A 25,304-nucleotide genomic window follows, 5' to 3' on the forward strand; every position below is an offset into this window, starting at 1 on the left:
ATCATTTACTGGCCTAAGGGAATATCCTTTCAATAAAGGAAAGAATAGAGTTCAAGGCTGTGGCCATTTTCAGGTTATGAAGGTTACAGCTCTGTTCTAGATTACAGTGATTTAACTGAAGACTTCGTAACATGATGGAATCAATCACAACCTCCCACAGGGAAGAAAGAAAACACAGATTGAGAGAGGTGGAGAAGGAAAAGGATCAGTTGCTGTGAGAGAAGGGAATTTCTTGCGTTGCTCAGCCCCAGGTTCTTCAAGGTGACAATCAGTTTAGGAATAACAACCCTTTTATGAGTTTTGAGGTTTCAGAGGAAAACTGATTAGTCAGAAGTACTCAGAAAAAAATAAGGTTCAATCTATGGAACAATTGCAAGGTTCTTGATTTAGGCAGAAATTATCAAGATTACAAACACAAGTTAGCAACCAACTGCCTACGCAGCAGCTTTGCAGGTTACATGTTGCATGTGGTTACACCATGCTGTGAAACGGTAAAAAAAGGTGATGCAGTGGGGCAATACACAGGGATGCTACATGTAAAGTTCATGAAGCTTCTGCTCTACTCCACATTGGAAAGACCTACAGTTAAATTAGTGAATCCTTTTTGGTTTGGATAGTACAACTCATCAAAAGATGTGGAGGAATTGCAGAAGGTCTATTGAATGCAAGAAGAATGATCAAACATGCCTTTCATGTACAGAATCAAAGCATCCATCCACAGGTTTTTCCAGGTGCAGGTTGACAATTGTTAGCTTCATTCCTGCGAATGGGATCTAAAGTCTTTGTTCTTTTAGAACTACACCCCATAGCCAGCTTATGAGGGAACGTGTCTATTAATGGTACCTCTTCTCCTGAGTTCTTCAGCAGTAACAAGACAATCCAGGACACATCAGCTACTCTCAACTGACTGAAACCTTACACAATCCCTCTCCTCTTTCTATGTCTGTAAATGATTAAGGGTCATAAAGAGAACTGATCATGCTAAAGTTAAAAAGCATCAAAACAACAAAGTCATTGACTAATTTTGCTCAGGGTGAAGTAACACCCATTTTGCCACTGTGCACTCTAGGATGTATTTTTTTCCAAAACTATTTTGAGAACATGTCTTTACCTGGATGGCCTTGGGGTTGGTAGTAGATGTAGAAATGGGAGCTACTTGTTTTGAAGAAGTCTTCTGTCTTTGAAGTAATGCTTCATCTTAAATTTCTCAGTCCCATCTCCTTAATGGAAAATGATACATTTTGTTGCTTGCTTCAGTCCAGTAAAGCCAAGTAAAAAAACCTTACAACTAGCCAACTGCTTGGTGTGCTCTGGCTCTGTAAAATGAGCTGATGGTTTAAGCATGCAAAAGGGTGTAGGAGTGTACCACACACATCTCTTCAGCTGTTCTGGATTGCCACAATCAACATTCCCCTCGGAGTCATGGTAATCAGGACAAGGATTGAGATGACATGGAGTCAAAACTAACTTATTTTTGAACCATGTGCTCTCTTATTTGCTGCCATGGCCAACAGGATATCCACACTGAGGAACCCAAAGCTGTGGAATCAGGTTGGCAAAATGAGGTTGTTTTTAATAAAACAATGAAATACCGTAGCTTCTGCAAAATGCAGATGAAGTAGTAGCAGTGCAAGTCCTAGTGTATATCTCTCTCACTTCTTCAGTGGATGAGAAGTTAGGCAATTTTTTGAGTTGATTGCACAGCATCTCTCTCTATACCTGTATATTGGATACTGATTTTTCTACTGCAGTAGCCTGTTACTTTTCCGCGTGACATGGGCATGATGATCTGATGGGCCTAAGACCTGCTGCCACAAAAGGGGCCATCAGCCTTGTCTCTCATTTGAATAGTGGCCATACATACCATCCATACAGACATGTTTGAATAAGTATGTTAATTTACCCAGTAGGCTGTGGTGATCCACTGTTTAGCAGTGTAGTGCTAGAGAGAGAACTTCACATTTATTAGCTGCTGAAGTGGTTACCTGCTTTAGAAGTAAATTTTTCACTTTTCTGATGCCTGTGCTGTCACAGCAATATTTTCTGGGCTGGCTAATATGGTAATGAACACAGAACCTGTAGTCACTTACAGTGTCTGCCATGTAGCCTTCTGCATGTCTGTGGCTACAAAAATTTCAGGCCTTCCAGTCATGTTGAGCAGAATAACATCTATCCCTGAATCTGATTGTTGGCTTATAAAACAAATCAAGGTTTAACCCTGAGGTTAAGGACAAACAGAAAGGTAGGAAAGTGAGCATTTAGGAAGAACTGGTGTTTCCCTTCATCTCTAGGTTTCCCCAAGCAGTGGAGCAATGGCCAAGTAATAAGGACACAGGACTGAGAAGTAAGACACCTTGGATCTATTTGCAGTTATACCTCATCGGGTATATGTGGCATTAGAACATCTTATGACACTTCAGCTGAGACTACAGGGCCAGTGACCTAGAGACATGTGTAGCACAGAAAGTTTCCCATCCCTCGCTTCTCCTGCTCTCCTTAGGGAGAGGAAACAGGTTTTCTTCTCCATCACAAGACATCCATGAAGTTCTGCTTCCCTTTAGATCTCTCCATAATATAGGGGTCACTTCCGTGTTAATTTTTTTTTTTTAAGGTCATAAAATCCACTCATTTTCAAAGCGTAACTTCTGTTGCTGCAAGCCTCTAAGCCATCTGTGCTACTTTCATGCTTCTGTTAAGAGGATTTTCCCCCCTAGTTATTCAGGGTAAAATGCTGCTGTCATTATTGTCAATAGCAAAACTTCTGTTGACTTGACAAGAGCAAGGATTTCTCCCTCAGTAAAATCTAAATAGCTCTACTGTGAAACTTATCGTCTATGTGGTTAACCATTATTTCATGAACAAGAACAATTCTGATGTGCTATTTTGCAGTTTCACAATTTGTTAAATTTTATCTGCTGCAAGAGCACAACATTAACTACAGGAAAAATATATAAAGGAACAAACCCCTTTTTTTTCTACAATATAAGATTTCCTTAAAGTGAGTTAAATTTCAGCATAGTTGAGACATTATTTTCAATGCCATAGGACCCAAAAGTGAATTATTATATACGTGCAAGTGTTAAATTAATTTGCTTCATTGACTGAGATAAGTGGTTACAAAATAAAAACACTCAAAAACCAGGAAAATACTTAAAATTGACTGAGTGGATGCTTTCGGCATTATTTTTCTTGCCCATTTTCTAAGCTTGTTCAAGGGCTTCAAAACATGCTTTTTTGGTGGAACTTTTTCCTCTTTTTGTTGTTTTTCCTCTCTAACACCTACTGGAAGTGTCAAAAAGCTGCAGTTTATGACTGCTCTTCTCTGACTTGGGCCACAAATCATGTCTGGAGGAGCTTGACCCTGCCTTCATTGTGTGGGCTCCACACAGCTTGTAAAATCAACTGCTTGGCAAGCAAGTGATTTACTGGGATAGGTGAAAGCAGAGCTGAATCTTCAGCGTCCTTGATATTCACTCACTAATTAACTTCTCTGTTGACTATACTTCCAGAAGAGGCATACTCTGCTCTGTGCAATCAACACTATGCAAGTAGCAAGGTTGTCAGGATCAGCCCATGCTGGAGAGAGCCAGTACCAAAATACATTGGCCTTGTTCAGAACATAAGAAGTCCTGTAGCTATGCTGGTGTATGGGTGACCGACCACAAGGCGTTTAAAGGTCCTTTGCATTTGACTTGAAGTCCGGTCCTTACCTGGGATATGACCATGACAACAAACAGCAAAGGTGGACAGGGCTTTAAGAGCTCAGTAGATAATTGTAATTTAGCGTTGTTAGTATTGCTAAAAAAGATGGCAAATTTTTACATGGACTGTAATGCTTAACAGTACTCAACATTGTGTCTAGCTAATGCCCTTTTCTTGGGCTGAGAGCAGCTGTGCACGTGCGTATGTGAAATGTAGTCATCTTTCTTGGTGAAAGCGCCACAAGGAAATGGGAGGTAACCTGCAACAGAGTTTGAAAGTGGAGGGAAACTTCAACGTATAGACGTCAATCTTTGATGTGTGTTTTAAGGAGAGTGATTTGGATAAAACCGTTTGGGAAGTACATCAAAGTTCTCAGCAGGCAAGAGAGATTGAGAGCTGGTTCTGTGCCAGCTGCAACTGCCTTGTTGATCTGTACATCATTCTTCTAGCTATAACTCCTTCTGCACCTTTCCTCTTTGTTGCTAGGAGGAGGAGAAAAAGGTTCATAGGGTTTCAGGAACATCCAGTTCTGAGATCAAGGAGCTTTATCTTGCTAGATAATGAGTGCTGTCAACTCCCATGGCCCTCCCTAGAGTTGAGATTTGAACTCAACCTTCTGTAAGGTTTATACCTTATACTTTAGCTTTATGAGCTGGGAAGTGAACTTTCTCTCCTCAGTCTCTTTACTGACCACCCTGCAGCATTAATATATAATTTACAGCTGACTGGAACTTTCCCAAGTGGAATTAGATATTTACTCTTCTGTTACAAAGGTTGTTTTTTATATCATTGTTAGCACTTAATGTAACATTACTGTGATTTTCTTCTGCTCTGTAGTTTTCGGAAAGCCCCAGTGGACTCACTTATCTGTGAAAAAAAAAAAAAAAGGAAAATTAGGGTCATGCTTTCTTTGGGCAATTTAAGCTGCAATAATCACAATTCAGGGTTAATATTAAAATCACAAGGAACTAAGTTGCTCTTTGGGTCTAGCAAGATAGTTCTTCTAGTTAGTTATTATTTTGGTTGATTGAACAGCAAGTGGTAAAAATATGACCACAGATGTATTTTTTTTACTGCAAAAAAAACCATATCACCTTACTCTGTTTTAAGCATGAGTGAAGCATTGGAGGGCTTTGTTCACAATAAAAAGTAATAAGAACTCTATAGGGACAGCAAAATCCAGAGGTTTTAATATCATTAAAAAGCATATCTTCATTATTTCTGTTTCCTTCAAAGTTAATATAATTTTTCATAGATTTTTCATAGCATGTGAGTAGGGGACAGAGAAGGGTAAAATCAGCCACAATAGGGCCATCCCAATGTTTCAGGTACTAAACCAAACCAGGATTCTTATCTTTTTGGGTTCAGCCTTTGCTGGTTAAATTCTGGTGTGGAGAATTGCCGTGTTTAGAATAAACAAACAGCATATGTTTCGTAATGGAAGCTTCTTAAACACAAATCATACAATATTGATGAGTAAATTAGACTTTGCATTGGTTAAATGGAATTGAAGAAATTAAAAAAAAAAAGCTATAGACTTACATCACCACTGTAATTCTCTATTTGTAGATGTAAAGTGATAGAAATTGAACTATCATTGTAAAAGGGATGACCATATTGACTGCCTTTTCTACCCACTCTTGCAGAATGTAGACAAGTGGTCCTTTGATGTATTTGCACTAAACGATGCCAGTGGGGATCATGCACTGAAATTCATTTTCTATGAACTTCTCACACGCTATGATCTGATCAACCGTTTCAAGGTCAGTACTTAGAAGATGGGCTTCTTCTTCCATCTTGGATTTTGTTCAAGTTGCCTCTCATCCTGCTTTGTTCCATTCAAAATGCAATTTTAGCACTATTTGAAGGCTTTGTGGATGCTGCACTTTCCCCAGGAAGCAAGACCAAATGTTATTTAAGTAGTACTTTTAATTGCGATGGGACACAATGAAGTAGACAAGGTTCCAAACAGGCTTCCCCATGAAATCCATGGGAAATACTACATTTGATCCTGTGGGAACGATGGTGTCATTCTCCTGAGATTCCCAGGACTCTCAAGTGTGCAGGCAAAAAAGGAGAGATTGAATTCAAATTCAAATTCATCAAAAGCAGCATGGCTAGCAGGTTGAGGGAGGTGATTCTGCCCCTCTACTCCACTCTGGAAAGACCCCACCTGGAGCACTGCATCCAGCTCTGGAGTGGGAGAAGACCCTACCTGGAGCGCAGGAAAGACATGGACCTGTTGGAGCAGGTCCAGAGGAGGGCCACAAAGATGCTCAGAGGGCTGGAGCACCTCTCCTGTGAGGACAGGCTGAGAGAGTTGGGGTTGTTCAGCTTGGAGAAGAGAAGGCTCCGGGGAGACCTTATAGCGGCCTACCAGTACCTAAAGGGGGCCTATAAGAAAGATGGGGGCAAACTTCCTTAGTAGGGTCTGTTGCAGTAGAACAAGTGGTAATGGTTTTAAACTGAAAGAGGGTAGATTTAGACTAGATATAAGGAACAAATTTTTTACGATGAGAGTGGTAAAACACTGGAACAGGTTGCCCGGAGAGGTGGTAGATGCCCCATCCCTGGAAACATACAAGGTCAGGTTGGATAGGGCTCTGAGCATCCTGATGTAGTTGAAGATGTCCGTGCTTATTGCAGGGGGGTTGGACTAGATGACCTTTAAAGGTCTCTTCCAACCCAAGCTGTTCTGTGATTCTATGATTGTTACAGAGGTGTGCAGATATAAAAGTGATGTATCTTTTCCTCCAGCTTTGAACAGGCTTAAATTTGGATGGCAGGAACATTGTGCTCTGATCTTGACCATTGTCCCCACCTAAATATTCTGCTGTCCCTTCGCTCCATTGACATTTCCACTCCCCAGGGGTCCCCACTCACTTTGACTGGAAAGGGTTTATGGACCTTTGGCTCCTATACTTCTTCAGGAACTGCCTGTGCCTGATGAGAAGTGTTTGAAGAAGATAACTGGTCTGAAGTGCATCCTCACCTGATACGTACCCAAGAGGAGAACAACAGTGCTCCTCTAACTCTGGAAATATGACCATTTAGGGTATTTTCTGTTTGAGCAGATGAAACTGGAGAACCCATGTTGCCAGTTGCATATGTTGTTGCTGACACCACCTGCATAGCGTCCTCTTTAGAAACCCTCTGAATTTCATTTTCTTGAGTGTGTGCAGTTCTACTCTTGGAGTTGGAAAAGCATGGCAAGCCCCTAGGATGGGCAGGCTGGATTTTGCCATGAAAAGCCAAAGTTCTGATAAATGATACTTCTCTTAGTAGAGGTTCTCAGACTTGCTCTATGATATGTTTCATTAGAAAATCTTGAATGTGAACAGCAAAGCAGAAATATATTCCAGTGGGTTGTGAGGGTAACAGAGAGACTCTTGTGGCCTAATTAGAAATATTTCTCCAGGGGCAATCAATCAAGTGGTCTCTGTTACTTTTCATACTGCCTGTGTCTTCCAGATGGCATTTTTTAGTATACTTACTTACTTACTTGTGTGTGTTTATGTGCAGGAATGATTCATCCATAATGTAATTAGGGATAAGAAACTGAGTTTGAGGAAGTAACCTGGATTCACTCTCTCTCTTGAGTGCCTGTTTCAGATGTTTTAGTGTGTTATTGATTTGTGAAGTACAAACTGCTCTTTCGGACCTCTTATGAGAATGCTTCCCTCCAAATGCTAGCCGTTAAAGGTGATTATTTTGTTATTAATTTGTGTTGCTTTCCTCAGATCCCCATTTCTGCCCTGGTGTCCTTTGTGGAAGCTCTGGAGGTTGGCTACAGTAAACACAAAAATCCGTATCACAACCTAATGCACGCTGCAGATGTGACACAGACGGTCCATTACCTCCTTTTCAAGACAGGCGTAGCGGTAAGTACAGGAGTTGGCATCCTGAATACCTAATGAGATTACAACAGTTTTGGCTCATTAAGGAGATTATGATTATCCACAGTAGAACCCGTTTGCACTGTAGACAAATTTCATTTGATATGGCTGTACTAATGAAAGTAGAGATTTAGATTATTTAGAAATAGAAAGTAGGTGAAGATATGGATAACTCTTTTCACAATGATCTAAAAGAGGATGAAACCCAAGCTCAGTTTTTCACTGCCACAGATCTCCTGGGCGATTCTGCTAACTCACATCTGTTGGAATTCATTTCATCTAATGTGAAAAAACCAAATTGTCTAAGCTTTCTTCTTACTTAGGGGAGAAAGGCAGTACCTCCAAAGGACAATTCATTCCACTTATCTGCGGATGACAAGAGCTATGCTCTGGAGATGCTGATCTCCATCCAGTCTCTGCAGCAAAACCATCTGAACTGGCTTACACATAAACCCGTAGACAGCTAAAGTCTGACAGCAGTGACAGGAATTGATAGAAAGCTTAAACAAAAATACTGAGCACACAATATGTTCCCACAGAGGTTGTTAAGACAAACAACAGAAATACCTTTGAAGATGGACTAGAGGAATTGAAGGCAGGCAGATTCCAGAGTGGAGGTCAGTGATTGCAGTTATGGTTCAGCTGGTGGCTCAGAAAGTTGTCTGAAGCTTTTACTGCAGCTCCTGCCTTCTTGAACACTCCCTTATCATCCCAAGCTCCATAACTGGGAACTGCTGAAGAAAAGGATGAGGGAAACCCATGGTTGCATGTGACTCAGCGCAACCAACACCATGAGTACCTTAGATGGATTATAAGAAATCACCATAGAAGTTGGCAGTCAGCATCACTTGTGGTAATACTTGTGTCTCCCCCTGTACGGAGTTGATGACACCTTTTTCTGCGCAGCTCGGTGAGAAACCTGAAGCAATGCTGCTGCCAGCGTGTAGTGTGTGATGGAGCATAGGACAGAGAGGTGCAAGCTAACAAGGCGTAGCGCGGCTCCTGCTATGTCTTTTAGGACAGTTTCAACAACTGTAGAGCTGCTTACAGTTGGAAGGAACCTTTTTGCTTATGGTCTGGCATCCTGCAGTCCCTTAATTGCCGCAGCAATGTTGCTTGCAGTTCTGAGGCCAGACCTGGATGCTCTTCCCTGAGGAGTAACATGCTCCAGTGCCTCCTGTAAACACGTCCCAAGTCTCCTGTGTTGAACTGCACCTGTGAATTGCAGTGTTTGCTACAGACATATTTGGAAGGAGTCAGGCTCTGTATGTCTCAAGACCTGATCCAGACTGCCTGATTCTGATAAAAGTTGTGCCATTGCTCCTGATTGTGTCTGAAGTAAGTAGGAGTTAGGTCAAATTTGCAACTAATGCAGATGCATGCTCCAAACCTCCCATGAGATCCTAAATTGGTCACTGCTGCTTTTAGGGCCATTTTAGTTAATGAAAACGCAGGGAAGGCTGTATTCAGTAAGAATAATACAATGTTGAGTAATGCAAATTGCATTACAATGGTGAGCAAATGGATCCCCTTTTTCTCCTCAAACCACCGAAGAAGGGCAGTTTAGGGCCGTTTTCCCTTGGGGTGGTTCTGCTTCGACAAGTGACTGGATGGAAAGAGCTGCCCAAGTGCAGCAGCCCTCCTGCCTGTGTGTGTTCAGAACTGCCTTTTTCCACCTTGCTGCTTCTTGGTCTGTTAGCAATTTAGCTGCAACTCATCTGTGAATGAATGAGTGCTATTTCATTCTAGCCCATATTGCCACAGTGCTGAGTGGGGTTTTGTATTCTGTCTCTGGGCAGAGTAAAGCTAGGCAAGCGTTCAAAAAGAAAGGACTGGAAGGACGTGAAAATACATGAGTTAACGACGGAATAGTTTGGATTATTTTGCTCTACGAGGGAGAGAGATGATGTAGCAGATAAAAAGAAAATAAAACCCCATAAACCAGACCAAACCAAAAAGCCCCGATGTTTTTACTTATGTACTGAGCAAACTTGCTATAAAGTCCCTGAGGTGCCCCAAAAGCATGAGCTGAGTGTGTTCTCTTTTTTGCTGGAAGCCCTGGGCTCCAAGAACCTGTCCTGGCCACCTGCCAGCCCACTCCATGGCTCCAGGTGGGAGCAAGGCAAGTAGTGCTGTTGATTAGAAACCAAGGTGTAAAAAGAGAGTTGACATCATGGGCTACTCCTTACTGGATGTGGGGTTACAGACTTTAAAGGCAGAGGAGCTCAGGAGCTCACAGAGGTATTATATTCTGTAGAACCAGTTTTCACAGCAAAGCTCCCCTTCCATGTTTTATTCCTACTATTAAGATCAAGCTTTTTTCTCACACGTCTCATGAACCAGAGATGCGATGCCACTACCATGCACATTGGTAAAGAACACTTGCATTTGAATGCTCTCATACTTATTCTGTGATCAGTAAGACTCAGGAAGCAGGCAGGAGAGATGAGCCCATGGCTTGTATCCTGCCAAAGAGAGTAAGGATGCAAGTTAGGGGAAATAAAGCTCCTTTTTTTTTCTTTTCTTTTTTTTTTTTTTAATATACGAGACCCTTCGCTGTTCTGAAAAACCAAAACTAGCAGTAGTGAAGTGCATATGGGAGCTGAACAGGATGATTTTCTATGTGGTACTGGGCCAGGAAACCAATGTCAGTGTTGTGGCAGATCAGCGGTGGGACCCAGCCCTGAGGCTTCTCTTCTGCCAGCTGCACAGCCGTAGTTGCCTCAGTTGCCTCAGCCTGCCCCTGTCTGCCCTGTGCCCCGGCCCCTCGCCGTCTCAAAGGTGCTGGGCTGGGCCTGCACCATGTATGTCAGTGTCTTTCCTGTCCTGAGGAAAATGGGAAAACTGGGTTGGAATCATCAGGAATAAAGGAGAAGAAGATATTGCAGACATACCAGGGGGATCTCTGACTTTGTAATCCCACTGGTAACACTGGGAGCGAGAGCTGACTTTGCCTGCCTCTTCACCATATGTCAATAATAATATCTATAAAGCCTATGTATTCAGTGCTATACTTTTGCACAGTTTCACAGCAACGTGTAGACATTTGAAAGCAGTGCAGCTTCTTCTCTTATCTCATCTCATTTCTTCTTTGAATTGTAAAGTATATTTTCTGAAAGGTAAAGCAGGGGAAGCTATGTTGGTTGACTTGCCTTTCCTCTGCTGTTATATACTATACTTGTCTCCTCTGAAGGTGTTAGCCCAGATTAAAGACAGATTGCTCTGTAAGCATGTCATGTAAAATATTAACAGGCTTTTTTGCATTATTAGAATCGTAGAATTGTCTAGGTTGGAAGGAAACTTTCAGGTTATCAAGTCCAACAATGAACCTAACACAAACGAAAAACATCACTAAACCGTATCGCTAAGCACTACATCTACCCACCTTTTAAATACCTCCAGGGGTGGTGACTCAACCACTTCCCTGGGCAACCTGTTCCAATGCTTGATAACCCATTCAATGTAAAAATTTTTCCTAATATCCATCCTAAACTTCCCCTGGCACAACTTGAGGCCATTTCCTCTTGTCCATTCACTTGTTACTTGGGAGAAGAGACCAACCCCCACCTCTCTACACCCTCCTTTCAGGTAGTTGTAGAGGGCAATAGTGTCTCCCCTCAGCTTCCTTTTCTCTAGGCTAAACAATCCTAACTCCCTCAGGCGCTCCTCATAAGACTTGTTCTCCAGACACTTCACAAGCTTTGATGCCCTGCCCTGGACACGCTCCAGCACCTCAGTGTCTCCCTCTTGTAGTGGGGGACCCAAAACTGGACACAGTACCTGAGGTGGGGCCTCATAATATTAGCATCATTAAATGTAGTCCAGTGATACCTCAGTGGTATCTCTTGCAAACAGTTTCTGGGAGTATTTCGCCAGGGCGGCTTGGCAGCGTGCAGACTGCAGCACCATAATGTGTTGTGTAGACTTTGAAGACAATTGCAGAAACAAAGTGCTAAAGCTGGTCAGAGCAAAAAGTAACAGCTGTGTGTATCCCTGGCTCCAATCTGACTGAGAAGCAAAACCAAGAAATGGATAAATGTCTCTCTTCAATTCTCTCTGTACTGGGATTCAGCCTTCTCTCAACCTGGCAAAAAATGCACAAACGATCATCCCCTGGCATACGTCTTTTGAGATTTTCTCTCATGCATTACCTATGCCCAGTGAATTATCTGTCCACGTGCCTTTCAAAGCCCCCTGCTGTTGTGGTGCCTGATGTTTGAAGCGAGGAACAAGCACTCTTCAGTATCAAAATACTTTATTTTTTAATGTCTCTGAAGTGTTTTTCTTCTCTGTGTCAGAGGAAATGATGTTCTGAAACATGTGCAGAGGTCAGGGCATGTGCATATTTCAGGTTTACATCTATGAAAGGGAAACTCGAATTTGTGTGCTTGTGAACATATGTACGAGCTGGCACTGGAGTCAGTGACTCATTTGCCTGAGCCGAGCCCTTTGCTTTCTTATTGCTGCTGTAATAAGCTACGCACAAAGTATCCCATGCAGACCGTTAGGATGGAGTTGCACTCCAGAGGACGTAGTGAAGTGCCTGCCGTTTCCCAGGAATAATCCCAAGCACTAATTGTTCCCACAGCCAAATGATATGTGGCATTTGGTTTAGGATCTGATGTAGCACAGGAAGAAACCACTCTTCTGCTACCAGGAACAATGGCCTCACAGCACTGTGTGCTAACAGTGACATTTCAGCTTTGCTTCCCTTGTTCGAATGTTTGTGTTAACTTTGGGTTGGTTTTTGTTGTTTTTGTTTTTTTCCTTTTTCTTAGTTTCCACCCGTCCTCCCCTGCAGGATCCAACCCATCTCAATGTGCATAGATTAATGTAGTTTGAAAATGAGCTCTAGAGGTCATCACTTCTCCTGCTCCCAGCAGGGCTAGCTTCTAATATGCGTAGTATGTTCACACATGGTAAAGAAATATAGGGGATATTTTCCCGTTTCCAGAATTTGCTCTTATCAATAATTATCCTTACTCTAGCATACATAGTTGTTCTGTTCATCACTTTCACAATGTTTATGCAAGGAACTTGGACATGCTGGAATGCAAGACTTTGGTTTCAGAAGGCATGTTGGGGGCATTGCTTGTACTTTTCACTGGGATGAAGACAAAGACTTGTGAAAAAATCATACAATAAAACAGAAAAAACCACCTCATTTATCTTGTTAACTAGTTATTTTCAATGTGGAAAAACTACTTTTTTACAAATTTACGTAGTCTATATAGTGGTAATTTGTTCAAGTCTCAAAGGGAAGAAATGATTGTCTGGTTTATCTTTACATGGCTCGTTTGCCTTTGTCATGCTCCTGTTATTTACAATCTCTCAACAGTTTTGTTCCAGGCTTCTTTTTTTTTTCCATTTTATTTTCAATTAAAAAGTCTTCTTTCCCTCTAATCGTATTCAGTGCCTGGAATCTCTTCAGTTTTCCTGTTATTTTCTTCCCCAGGATTATGCCTTGGGATAAATTTGTTATACTTTACTGTTTGAACTAGAATATTTTGGGTTCTCTCATAGACATAACATGGAAAGAGAATTTGGAATTACTCTGATGTTCATCTCTTAGAGGTTTGGCATAGAAATGTGATGTGTAGGAACAACTTCCAAGAGTGGACACTCTTTTCACTCATTTTATTCTTTCCTTTATTTAACTCTGTTGTTCAGCTGTGATTTTTACCTTATTCGGTATTATTTTCTGACTAATCTTTATAATTATTAGGAATTACCATGTGATTTCTTTGTGAATCTAGACAATGAGGTGCAAATGGTAGAACCTAAGAGTTCTTTCTCTGATATTGTCAAGAATTACAGGAGAATATTTCCTGCAGCAGACCTGTAAAACTGCAGAAGTGCAGGACTTCTGTCACATCTGTTTATACCAAAGGGAAGTGAGATCCTCCTCTTCTCCAGACTATTGTGATTAATAAGCAGATCATCATGAGCTCTGAAAATGATAGCTACTTTGGAATAAAACCCCATAAACTCTGGGGAAGGAAGCAGGCTAATTATTAGTGTCTTTTCTTTGTAGCATTTTCTTGGAAATGGATCCATTTGTTTTGTTAGATTTGGAAACACTGCTCTTTCCTCTTCCTTTTTCTTTCTGTATGCATCCATCCTTTTGTTTACATGCCAATGACTTGCCTTAGTAGCTAACTCTTCATATTTATTGTATGTTTGTGAAAGACAATCATGCCTCATTACCCTTTTTTTTGTTTCCACTCTGGAAGTCAATACTTGTTCTTTCATGCCTTCTTCCCGCGCCATCCCCCACCCCCTATCATCGCAGAAAGTTTGACGGTTTTGTTCTGGATTGTTTTTGTCAACCCGTTAGAAATGAAAAACATTCACATTTCCTCGCTCTTTTCATCCTGTGATAGTGTCCTGCTGCTTTCTCAATAGTTCTTGATGGCTTTGTTCTTTAAAACTAGCTCTCTGTTCCCAAGATGAAGTCCATTACAGACTAGTGAAAGGTAATATCACTGCTTTGATGGAGATTGCATTCATTCTCTGCAGGCTCTTTACCATCTTGTTTGCTTTTCCTTGCAAGGTCGTAGCAGAAAGAAGGGACTAAAAGGTTCCAATTACTCACCTGCTATTTCCCTCATGTTACTCACAAGCCTATTTTGACTTTGTGCTACTTACACCGATCTATTTATTACCTACAGTTCACAACTGTAAATCCCAGCCTTTATTCTGAGTGGTCTTCCTCAATTGCTATTATTATATTTAATACCTTTCCTCAGGTGTATTGCACCCTATTTGAAAATCTACATTACCCTGAACTTGTTCAACAAATGGTGCTTTGATAGGGCATGCCAGTTAGAACTTCTCCTGTATGTGTCTGAAGAGATGAGGAAGGAGACCATAAGCACAGAGCTCGTTGCTTTAATGCTGTTTTAAGACTTTGGTCATAAGATCCCGTTGGAATGGGACTTATCAGATGATGACCAGAAGGTCTGAACTGGCTGCATTAGACTAGCTGGCATGTCCCCTAGTAGTTCTGTGTGCATAATGTAGGTTTGCTCTGCCTGTTCCTGAGCATTTGTGTCTGATTTTTTTCTATCATTTGCCCTCTTTTCTTTCGGAAAATGGCAGAGCATGGTTGCGGAATTGAAGTCCAGACGTAGCCGTGTAGCCTGGAGAGCCCAGTTCCTCTTTTTCCCCATTGCACTTGCCAGAAGTAGTTGCTTGAAACTTGGAATCATGTTCTTCATCAGCTATAAAGCAATCCTTCTTCACAAGTCACACCTGGAAACAAACATCACAGATTTCTCCACCACCAGTGCTGTTCCTTCCTGTCCTGGACTAATTGTGTAGAAATGAGAAAACAGTTTCATTTTGATGTCTGCTCATTTCTTGATCTCTTCACCCTCCTCTCTCTCTCAAAAAAAAAAAAAAAAGTAAAAAAAAATCAAGAGCTACCTTGATTATGGTCAGTGGCATTATGCGAAGTATGTCTGGCCAATATTTTCGAACTGCATCTTTAATGTAAGGAGATCTTTAATACTGAGACTTGCTTCATTCTTCTCTGGTTATGCAGAGATGGCTGTGAAAGGCAGGAGAAGAGCTGAACAGGCCCACGTTTATCTGTGCTTCTCCGGCACCTGGTTCCCAGACCAGTGGTGGCCCCTGAGCCATAGGAGATGTCTAGAATAAATGTATGAAACCCTACTGCCTTTACTGGGCTTTGAATTAAAAGGCAGTTCTTACATGAACATCTATCAAAAGGTTTGCAGGTTGACAGTGAACTGTTAAAAAAATATTTGGCAACCACTGTGGTACATTAAATGTAATACATTTAAGCATTTCAGACAAATATTTACAGCATCTACAGTATCTTTGTCTCTGATGCACTTGATGTTAACAGCACTCCTTGTGTGCTACCAGTGGAAAACGAGATGTAAAATGATTGATTGACTCAGAGGAAAATTATTAAAAGCATCTGAGTCATTTAGAAATCTAAGTCAAAAGTGACTTAAGCATTGAAAAATAAGGCTTTGACTAGGCAATTAGGAAAAAAGAAACCTCAGGGCTTTCTCAAATATTTCTATAAATGATAACAAGAGTTTGCGTTCCCTATTATCCTCATGATTCACTGATAGACAAAGACTTCCAGGTACTGGAAATTAGTGACATTCTTCTGTATTTGAGGCTCTGCTACCCAGGTCAGCTGAGCTGAAAATACATACCCTGGTGGTATGTGCATACCTGCATGTCTATCATCAAGTTCCACTTGCAGAACCTTGATTTTCTTGAGGTTTCGCGCTCTCTCTTCCTCACACATTGCACTTTAAGAAGGGCACATTTTTCCCCTTGCTCTGCCTTAAGCCTTATTAGCTCCTGAAACCAGTCTGCTGGAGTTCAATTTCTTTAGATGAAGCTTCAGGAAAAATGCTGGTTTGGCTTTTGTGTATCAACCAGAGAAGTTTGCTTTAAAACAGCTGGCAGGCTGCAGGGGAAAGGCAATGATGTGCAGCGTTGACTGTCAGCAGGGGATAACTCACCTTAAAAGACAAAAGCCTTAATGCCTGGGAAAATGACAGTTTATCTGATCGCTCTGTAATCTCTTTTCAGCACTGGCTGACAGAGCTGGAGATCTTCGCTATGATCTTCGCAGCTGCTATCCATGACTATGAACACACTGGAACTACCAACAACTTTCACATCCAGACACGGTGAGGCTGCTGTAAATCATGATGAAGGCTTGGGAAATGGAGGGGGAAGCCTTTGGAGAATAACAGCACAGCCACCTAGAAAAGTGCAGGAGCTTTTGCTTTCAAGTGTTACAGGAGGAAATTTCACTTCCTTAGGTTGCATTTGATTTTCTCTTGCTCAACCATTTACAATGGAATGCATGTGTTCTAGCTTCCTGAGCATTGTTCCATATTAATAATCAGGAAAAGGAGAGTCCCAAAATATTTCTATGTAAAGTTTCCAAAGACAAATTGCTGTACAGAGTGATGTATTTTGATGAAGGTATAGTTTTGGAGGAGATACTATAATTCAACAGGTTTTTCTCCTTGTTGAATTTGAAGAATCAAACATTAACTGCATAAATCAAGAATTCAACGATATCTGTATTCATTAGTGAACGGCAACGCTACACATACTGGTTTTGCTATAGTGGAAAACCACACCTGCAGCAAGGGGACATGTTTACCATTACCTGTTCAGGGATTTTTTAAAGCTTTGTAAATTGCTAAACAGTAATTAGCTGATCACAAACTAGACTGGACTGGTGTATATTTTGAACTCAGAATATTCTGTAAGGCTTTTGGGTTGATGGAAGAGAGAAGGAGAAGATGAAGGTGGCAGTAAAATTCAGAAGTGTGCAAAGATTGTGAAGTTTCTAGTTGCAGTGATAATTGGGCCTCTAATTATTTGCGTATTATTTTGACAATGGGATTGTACTGGTAGCAATGACAAAATGTCTAGATGTCCTCGACTGACACTGTGCACTTGGGCATTTCTAAGATGCATTGCATTTTACTCTAAACTACATGTCTGGAGTATGTTAGATGAATTATGCTGTATATCAGAGATATATAAAGGTTGCTAGGATAAATCACACGTGCTCAGGACAGCGTGGGAACATAGAAGTTTCTGTCTCTGTTCTGGGCCAAGCCACACTCCACTTCTTACAGCTTCACGCATGCAAGAATTAAGGATCTGCTGTATTTCCCAAATACTTATAGAAGAATTCAAGGAAAGACAGCTGTAATTTAGTTTCTGTAACACTGAACATCAGAGGGTGTAAAGTGTAAGGGGAGAAAAATGTACACTGCTCTCTGGGAAGCAGAACGGAGTGGGGACTATAACAAGTCACACTCACCCTCTGTTGCCATTGACTTCCAGCAAGAACTTTGTCTTCAGACCAGTTTAGCCATTCATCAGTCTCAGATCTATGCCCTGGAGCTTAAAATAAGACGTGAAGTACCTTTGGTCTTCCTCTATCCCCCTGGCAATTGCCTTTCTGGGCAGCATAGTCTAGCACACAGATGGCAGAAAGCAGTTCAGTTATAGCTATTGTCTATTCTGGAAGTAATATTGGGACACATCTTGCGATTGCTTACCTGGGTAGAGTCAGGCTTTAGTATGAGAGCAACATGCACAAGAGACGGAAAAGCGCCTCGTGATTCAACCCTAAATTTACGTATCTCTCACAGTTCTAAGCACTTTTTTTGACGTATGTAACAAAGAGCCTAGGTGAGTCTCAGCTGATAAAATAGATTTTGCGGTGAATTTTGATCTTTAGTTTTCTTTTACTGAATAACAGCAATGAACAAAATATTACAAGTGCTCTTAAAATGCTCGTATCTGTGCTATAGAACTAATCTCTGTAACTGATCAAAGGAAAACTACTGAATGTGAGATTCTTTAGGCAGGGAAGAAACATAACCTTTCTTACGTTTTCTTTTAAACGCTAGGTCAGACTCAGCCATTCTGTATAATGACCGGTCTGTGCTTGAAAATCACCACGTTAGTGCAGCGTACCGTCTTTTGCAAGATGATGAAGAGATGAATATTTTATCTAATCTCTCAAAGGATGACTGGAGGTAAAAATGAACATGGTGGCTGCCCAGGAACACTGCAGCATCACCATAGACTGTTATTACCTTGTCTGAATGGTAATGTGCATTATCGTATATTGCATATTAGTATTTCTATTGCTACAAAGAACTTTAAAAGAGCTTTAAAAGGTGTTTGTCTTGCTTACTTCTGCTTTCACCTGGTTTTCTGGTTTCACCTTATTTCTGGTTTTCACCTCTGGCAGTGAGACTTTGTAGCAATGGATTATAATATACAGTTTGATTCCCATCTAATTTCTCAGTCTCACAGAGATACCCTTTGTGCACATCCATTTGTAATTGAGCGCAGAGCTGGCCTGCTGTTTGTTCATCCTAAAGCATAGACATAACCTTTATCTACTTTGACACTCCCTGCCTGGAAATTATAAATGGGACTTTATGCAAAAAAGAATCCATCCCAAGGAGCATAAATCAGTGTACTGTGTATGCCAAGGTGATGTAAGAAGCTGTAATTTAAAATAAGTCTCATGCAGCATATGATTTATGTGCCAAAATCAGCCCATGATTTGCTTTCTAACAGCAGACAGTTCAAACTGATGAGGGCTTTCTTTTTTTATGGGGTTTTTTTGAACGTCAAGGGGTGGTACTTTAAAAATAGCCCAGCGTGCTAGACAGGAAGAATCCTGCTCCATGGTCGTTCTCATGGGAGGGAAAGCAACTTGTGGGATCTTACATGATGCATGGTGCCCCAGTGCTGAGCAGTCAGTTCATTTTATTTTAATATAAACCTGGGGAAATAAGGTCTTTTCTGGGGCCTGGCTTCTAGCAAGCTGGTCAGTGAAGGCTCTGCTTGCTAATCTGTTTAGCCTGAATTTCCTGTTTATTTTAACTTGTGGACAGTGATGTGATCCTATAGCTGAACACCAGAAATAAAACTCAGGAACTTACGTGGCTGATTTCAATCAATGTGAGTGTTGTGGAGGAGTGGCTTGAGAAATTCTATCCCCCAATATAGAAAATAGTCTCATGGTGGGCAGCAAGCAGGAGCTTAAAAAAAAAATCTGCATTGAGGTGTAAAAAATCTAATTTATTTTTTTAGCTACAGCTGGTAATGCCTTGTCTAATTATTGGCAGCGAATTACTGATTCCTTATATGTTGGCGGGAGAAACGCAAGGAACTGACTGACTAGAAAGAGCAGCCTTAGAGCCACTGTCTACAAGGAAGAGTGGAGCAGCTACTTGAATATGCTTCGTTGCATAGACACTGTCTTTAGGAAAATGGTCTGCTTTGGAGCTTTAAACTGGTTTTGCTTGAATCAAAGCTAGCTTGAGATATTTCTCATTGATTCTGTAGTGTCAACATGCGTGTTGTGTTGAGGCAAAATGCTTAGGCCCAAAGTTTCAAAGATTAACCCATCTCTTTAAAAAATACTGTAACTGCCTGACCAAAAATATTGAGTGGTTTGGATTGCTTATTTGTTCTCTCTCAAGTAGGGCTTTATTATTTTGTAGCTTCTGATGAAGCAGCAGCTGCAGAATAAAGGCCATTATCTGGATGTGCTCTAATACCAAAACATTGTGATTTTTGTGTGCTTTTGCTTTTGGCTGCCAGTTCAAAATCCCATAGGCAAACATTTGGGAAGTGCTAGCAACGTCAGCTGACTTCAGCAGGGTCTGAGGTGTTGAGAAAAAAAAACAAGCCCAGAGTTTCCCAGACTGGCACTCAAAAATAGGACCCTTAGTATTGAAGGATGCTTTGGTACGCTATTAAAGTGTATCCAAATTTAACTTTATTTTTATAGAATTAACTAATAAATCTCTCTCAGCAAGAGGCCCAAGTGGTGGTTTTTGGAAAGCAAATTCTTAAGTGCCTTTCTGAATTGAGCTTTCACTCCTTTTTTTCACTTTACTGGTAAAAGAAAATCTGGTGGTCATTGGATTTCACAATCCTAGATGTCTGTGTGGGTTTTATCACTTTTGTGGTATTCAGTCATCTAGTTAGGGAATGTATTTTCAGGAAAGAAATGTAGAAAATTAGAACTGCTGTTGGAAAGCAAATGGGCACAGGTTTTGTAAGGAAAGCAGATGAGACTGAAAGAGATCTTTTGGGCTACAGTCAAGGAGAAAAGAGTTGAATACTTACTAGTACTTAAACTACATTTTTTTCTCCATTAAAAAAACCCACCAACTCTGTTGCTTATTAAATATTTGAAAATCAGTTGAGTTGCCTTATTTCATGAATCCCATTTGTGCAAATCATCAGCGAGTAAATGAAGAAACTATCACAAAACCAGATCACAGTGAATTAAGAAAATAAACTGCAAAGTGAACAGATGCTTTCCAAGGTACTGTTATAGATGTCTTTTCTGGCATTGTATTTCATTGTTAATAAGTTCCATGCAGTTTATTGAAACAGAGTATGTTTAGCGCAAGCACGTCAAGTACAGAATTAAAAAGGCATCTGGAAAATGTTTCGCTCTTTAATTCTGTAATGGAGTACAGCTTTAGGCAGTAACCTTTAATGTGATACTGACTTTGTCCCTCAAATAATTCTGAGCCCTCCTTGTCAATCCATGTTATTCCTTTTGAGATTGCAGTGAGAACCCTTGAATGTTTTTTGACTGAAGACAACTTTGGTCGGAGCCTTCTTTTGTATATAAAGCATGTGCATGGTTGCATGATCACTCCCTTTTCTTGTTAAAGTTTGTTTCCATGCATTCAGGATGGACACACACGTCATTGAAAACGTTGCCTCAAATGTAGTATTTTTCCTATTCATTTTCATGAGAATAAATTACTGAGACTTCTACTGGACAAAATGAGCAAAATATCTCACTTCAGAAGATCTTACTGTTGGTTCCTAGCATAGGGATTAATTGATCTAAAATGGCCTTTTTCCTGTCCCTTCCCCATGCGTGCAAGGGGGTGTGAGTCCGTCACTAGCATACAGCTTTAAGGTGAACACTGACATGGAGCAAAGAAACATCCAACAAAGTGTCCAACAAAATGATGTAAGGTTCTCTGAGGCAAGAAAAGTAAAACCATGAAATAATTATTCTAAAGAGGAAATGAAGATATTTGCCAGATGGATCAATGCAAGGCTTGGAAGTATTTAGATGTAAAGTCAGCCAGAGTCTATCTCGGCAATCAGTAGTAAAGATGCCGTAAAACTGTGCTTGCTCACGGGACTGTGCCAGATACCGTGTTTACACCTGAATCATCTGCAGGACATTGGTTAGACAACAAAAAAAATCAAACATCTGACATTGGACACAGGATGAGTTATTATTCAGCATGTAATAGTAGTAAACCAGGAAATTCACTTCAGGTTTGCCTGTTCTCCAATTGCTTTTCCTGATGCTGTTCCCCGACAAGCTGCATTCTCCACCTAATTGTTCCTTTCCCTACTTCTGCAGGGGTTATTGAAAGGCGCGGGCAAGTTGCCTTCAAATTTATTTTCAAATTGAATAACTTATAACTTTTTCTCAGTGGTTGGTTATAGGTGTGAGAACGTGATGTTTCCATGGCTCCTGGCCTCTGGCCTTAGGGAAATGTATATTTTACCATGAGAGAAAACATCTGGAATTGTAATGAGAAATATTAAAATTCCTAATTAGGCAGCCAAGCAGCACAGCCAAGTCTATAAAAAAAAGTCTTTGAGTCCACAAAGGATCTTTGGTTGAGGGGACCTGGCTGGGTGGTTACATTCAAAGAGTTGCGGTCAACGGCTTGATATCCAAGTGGAGACCAGTAACAAGTGGCATTTAGGGTTTTTTTAAATTGGGTTTTATTGTTTTTTTATTGTTTTTTTAAATTGTTTATTGGCCAATCTTGCCAAAACTTTCTCCTGCTGCTTCTCCAAAGGAAGAACTGTCTCTCCATCTTACATGTTTCCAGGAATGGGGCATCTACCTGCTTTGATGATCTGTTGCTACTCTCTGCATACTTCCAGGACAGGTGGCTTCATCTTCACCCACCCATTTCGTAGCTGTGGTGAGAGCTAGCTGAGGGCAGCCACCTTTCTTATCCTCGGACTGAAAAAATTCCGCCCCCAGGCCCCAATAATCTGGGTGGTGCTCCAGGGGAGTCCAACAGGCTGCAGTGGTCTCCTCTGGTCTCTGGTGATCTCCAGCTCTGTCTGCCAGTCTCCGATGATCTCCAGTAGTGAGACCACCAGCCACTGCCAGAGACCATGGGAGACTGCCAGTGTCTGGTGGCCTCCAATGACCTCTGGTGGTCTCCAGTGGTGTCCAACAGTCTCTGGTGGTCTCCAGCAACGGTGGTGATCTCCAGCAGTCTCCAAGGGACTCCTCCAGGTGCTGTGGGGCTGCTGACCAGAACATGGCAGCACCTTTCTTTGCCTCTTCCCCAGGGCTCTGAGCAGAGGAGATGCCCTCCTTCATGAGGGGCAGGGCTTGGGTGGGAAAGAAGGGCTCATCAGTGGCTTGACAGATGGGTGATCTTCCTGGCGAGCCTGCTGGATGGCAGTGTGGATGGCCCACTTAGGGCTAGCATTGGCTGGGGGGCTGGCGCTGCTTTTGGGGAGCTGGCTGTTTGGAGGTCCCTGAGAGCCCCCAGCAGTCCTGTGGTGCTTTGGGCACCATGGTGCTGGAGGCACCCCGGCCATGGTGGTGGTGTGCACCATCAGCCCCATGGGAGATGGATCCACCTCCATTGGTTCTTCTTCATCTGCAGGTGGATCCAACTCTGTGGACTCATTGCTATTCTGTGATGGATCAACCTCCATGGGCTTGACCCGACTGCCATAATTTTTGAATTTTTGCTGCTCCTGTCAGCCTGCTTCTGTTAGTCGGGATGTGGAGGCCTCCTCGGGGCTTCCAATGAGCTTCTTCTCACTCGTCCCACCCAATGTGGGCATTGGCCTCCCTTTGCGGGCTCCTCCTCTCCCAAGCAGGCTTGGATCGAGAACCTCTGGCTGCTGAGCAAGCCGTGGGCCAGCCGCAGGGTTGCCTGCTTGCCTAACGGCAGGCCCGTGACATCACCAATGGCCGTTGGTGTGTCTGGGAGGGTGGCTCAGGAGGCCCTGAAGGCCCTTTTCCTTGCCAGAGAGCAAGACTGCCCCTGGGCCAGCGGGACTGTCCTCCAGCTGCCCTTGTGTGCCCTGGGCTCCAGCCCCCTCCTCCTGCCAGGCCTGGCGTCCCTTCAAGGCCTCGGTGGCCGCAGGAGGGCCAGGGAGTCTCCATGAGCCTCCAACCGCCCGGCTCCCTGCAAGTGGCAGTGTCCCGGCGGCCAACAGCAGCAGAGAGGGGCAGAGGGGAGGAGAGGGCCTGGCCTTCTCCGCGCTGTTGCGCAGGGGCGATGGGAGGAGTCCATCGCAGGGCCATTGAGGAGGTCCTTGGGGTCTGGAGGTGGGGTTTTCAGTGTGAGGACGGGAAGGCCCCTGGGGGATTGCTCTCCCCAGCTGGTTCTCGCCCTCAGCTACTGAACGGGTGGTTGAAAATGAAGCCAGACGCGCCCTGGCATTGCACAAAGAGTAGCTGCAGATTAGTCATGACTCTAGATAAGCACAAAAGAACGATTTGATCTTGGCTACAGGCTCCTCAGGGAGTGGTTATGGTGAAGGGTGTGTAGGTACTTCTGCCCATCAGTTGATTCCTGTGTACCTCAAGCAGTGTAAAAGCTGTTGAGAGCACAACATCACTTGAGGAGTAAAGGGAGGTGTTTTTGCTTCCTCCACATTGACTAAATGACAAACAGTCTGCAAACAGAAATCTTGCTGACTGTCATTGAAAGAAGGAAAGCTAAGCTGGCTGTGAAGGTGTTTCTGGTGACGGTTTGCTGTGCCCGTGCTGCCATGGTGACAGCAGATCCCAACATGCCCCTTTTTCCTGTGTCATTCCAGTCCTCTGCTTTCATGGCTTGTATAGATACAGAAGGCAGTATTGACTTTTAAACTATCCACTGATGTCATGGGGGAAGGTGTCATCTCTCCACTATTTAATAGTTTCCTTTCTCCCTTTGGCTCCTGCTGTTTTGTCCAGCCGAATGTACAGGCCACATCTGTAGAGGATTGTTTGTCTTTTCTTTGGATTAGATTTTTACTAGCTTTACGTGACAGAGAGATGGTGCAGGTGGGGAGGAGGTGCTGACGAGCACCGTCATTTTCATCTAATGAAAACCATTCTGGATGGTGGAGAGCTCAGGGCACCTTACCATACTTGTTGCTATGATGCCGCATGCCCAGGAATAAACTAGGAGATAGGTTTAGCTCTTAATGGTCAGAGGGCAGATTGTTTTGAGGACATTTCCTTGGCCTGAGTCGACAGGCAAGTAATCTTTATTGGAAAGTGTTCTGATAGGACCATGCTTGTGAATACTTAGCCTGTGGCAACTGTGACTCTCTGCAGGAGATTAGCTCAAAGGTGTGCCTGCCTCTATTGGCTTGATACAGCCTCCTCCTTTTTTCATCAGATTGTATTATTTCTTCTTTTTTTGGGTACAATTTTAGGTTACCTATATTTTAAGGACTTGGATAATTTTTCTTGAGTCAAGTTATTTAATTAATCACTCGGGACAATTACTGTTTGAGTGAATTAAATCTGGTTCTTCATGAACTTCTTCCTGAATACCAGACTGGGTTGGAATCATTGGGAATAAAAGAGAAGAAGATATTGCAGACATACCAGGGGGATCTCTGACTTTGTAATCCCACTGGTAACACTGGGAGCGAGAGCTGACTTTGCCTGCCTCTTCACCATATGTCAATAATAATATCTATAAAGCCTATGTATTCAGTGCTATACTTTTGCACAGTTTCACAGCAACGTGTAGACATTTGAAAGCAGTGCAGCTTCTTCTCTTATCTCATTTCTTCTTTGAATTGTAAAGTATATTTTCTGAAAGCTAAAGCAGGGGAAGCTATGTTGGTTGACTTGCTTTTCCTCTGCTGTTATATACTATACTTGTCTCCTCTGAAGGTGTTAGCTCAGATTAAAGACATTGCTCTGAAAATAAAACATTAACAGGCTTTTGTGCGTTATTAACATCATTAAATGTAGTCCAGTGATGCCTCAGTGGTATCTCTTGCAAACAGTTTCTGGGAGTATTTCGCCAGGGTGGCTTGGCAGCATGCAGACTGCAGCACCATAATGTGTTGTGTAGACTTTGAAGACAATTGCAGAAACAAAGTGCTAAAGCTGGTCAGAGCAAA

General features: G+C 42.1%; 1 protein-coding gene across 12 annotated transcripts in view; it reads left to right on the plus strand.

The window, feature by feature from the left end:
- Positions 1 to 25,304, plus strand: part of PDE1C (phosphodiesterase 1C) — a 301,021-nt gene that overhangs the window by 237,871 nt on the left and 37,846 nt on the right. For all 12 annotated transcript variants that reach the window (XR_012585566.1, XR_012585568.1, XR_012585567.1 and 9 more), the window contains 4 exons: positions 5,349 to 5,465; positions 7,443 to 7,583; positions 16,179 to 16,279; positions 18,032 to 18,160. Coding sequence is in view for 9 of the 12 variants with exons in the window: in XM_074575501.1 (XP_074431602.1) it covers positions 5,349 to 5,465; positions 7,443 to 7,583; positions 16,179 to 16,279; positions 18,032 to 18,160 (488 nt within the window). In the remaining 3 variants the exon portion in view is untranslated. The remainder of the gene's footprint in view (positions 1 to 5,348; positions 5,466 to 7,442; positions 7,584 to 16,178; positions 16,280 to 18,031; positions 18,161 to 25,304) is intronic.

The sequence above is a fragment of the Larus michahellis genome, chromosome 2 (assembly GCF_964199755.1).
Source record: "Larus michahellis chromosome 2, bLarMic1.1, whole genome shotgun sequence".
NCBI classification, from domain to species: domain Eukaryota; kingdom Metazoa; phylum Chordata; class Aves; order Charadriiformes; family Laridae; genus Larus; species Larus michahellis.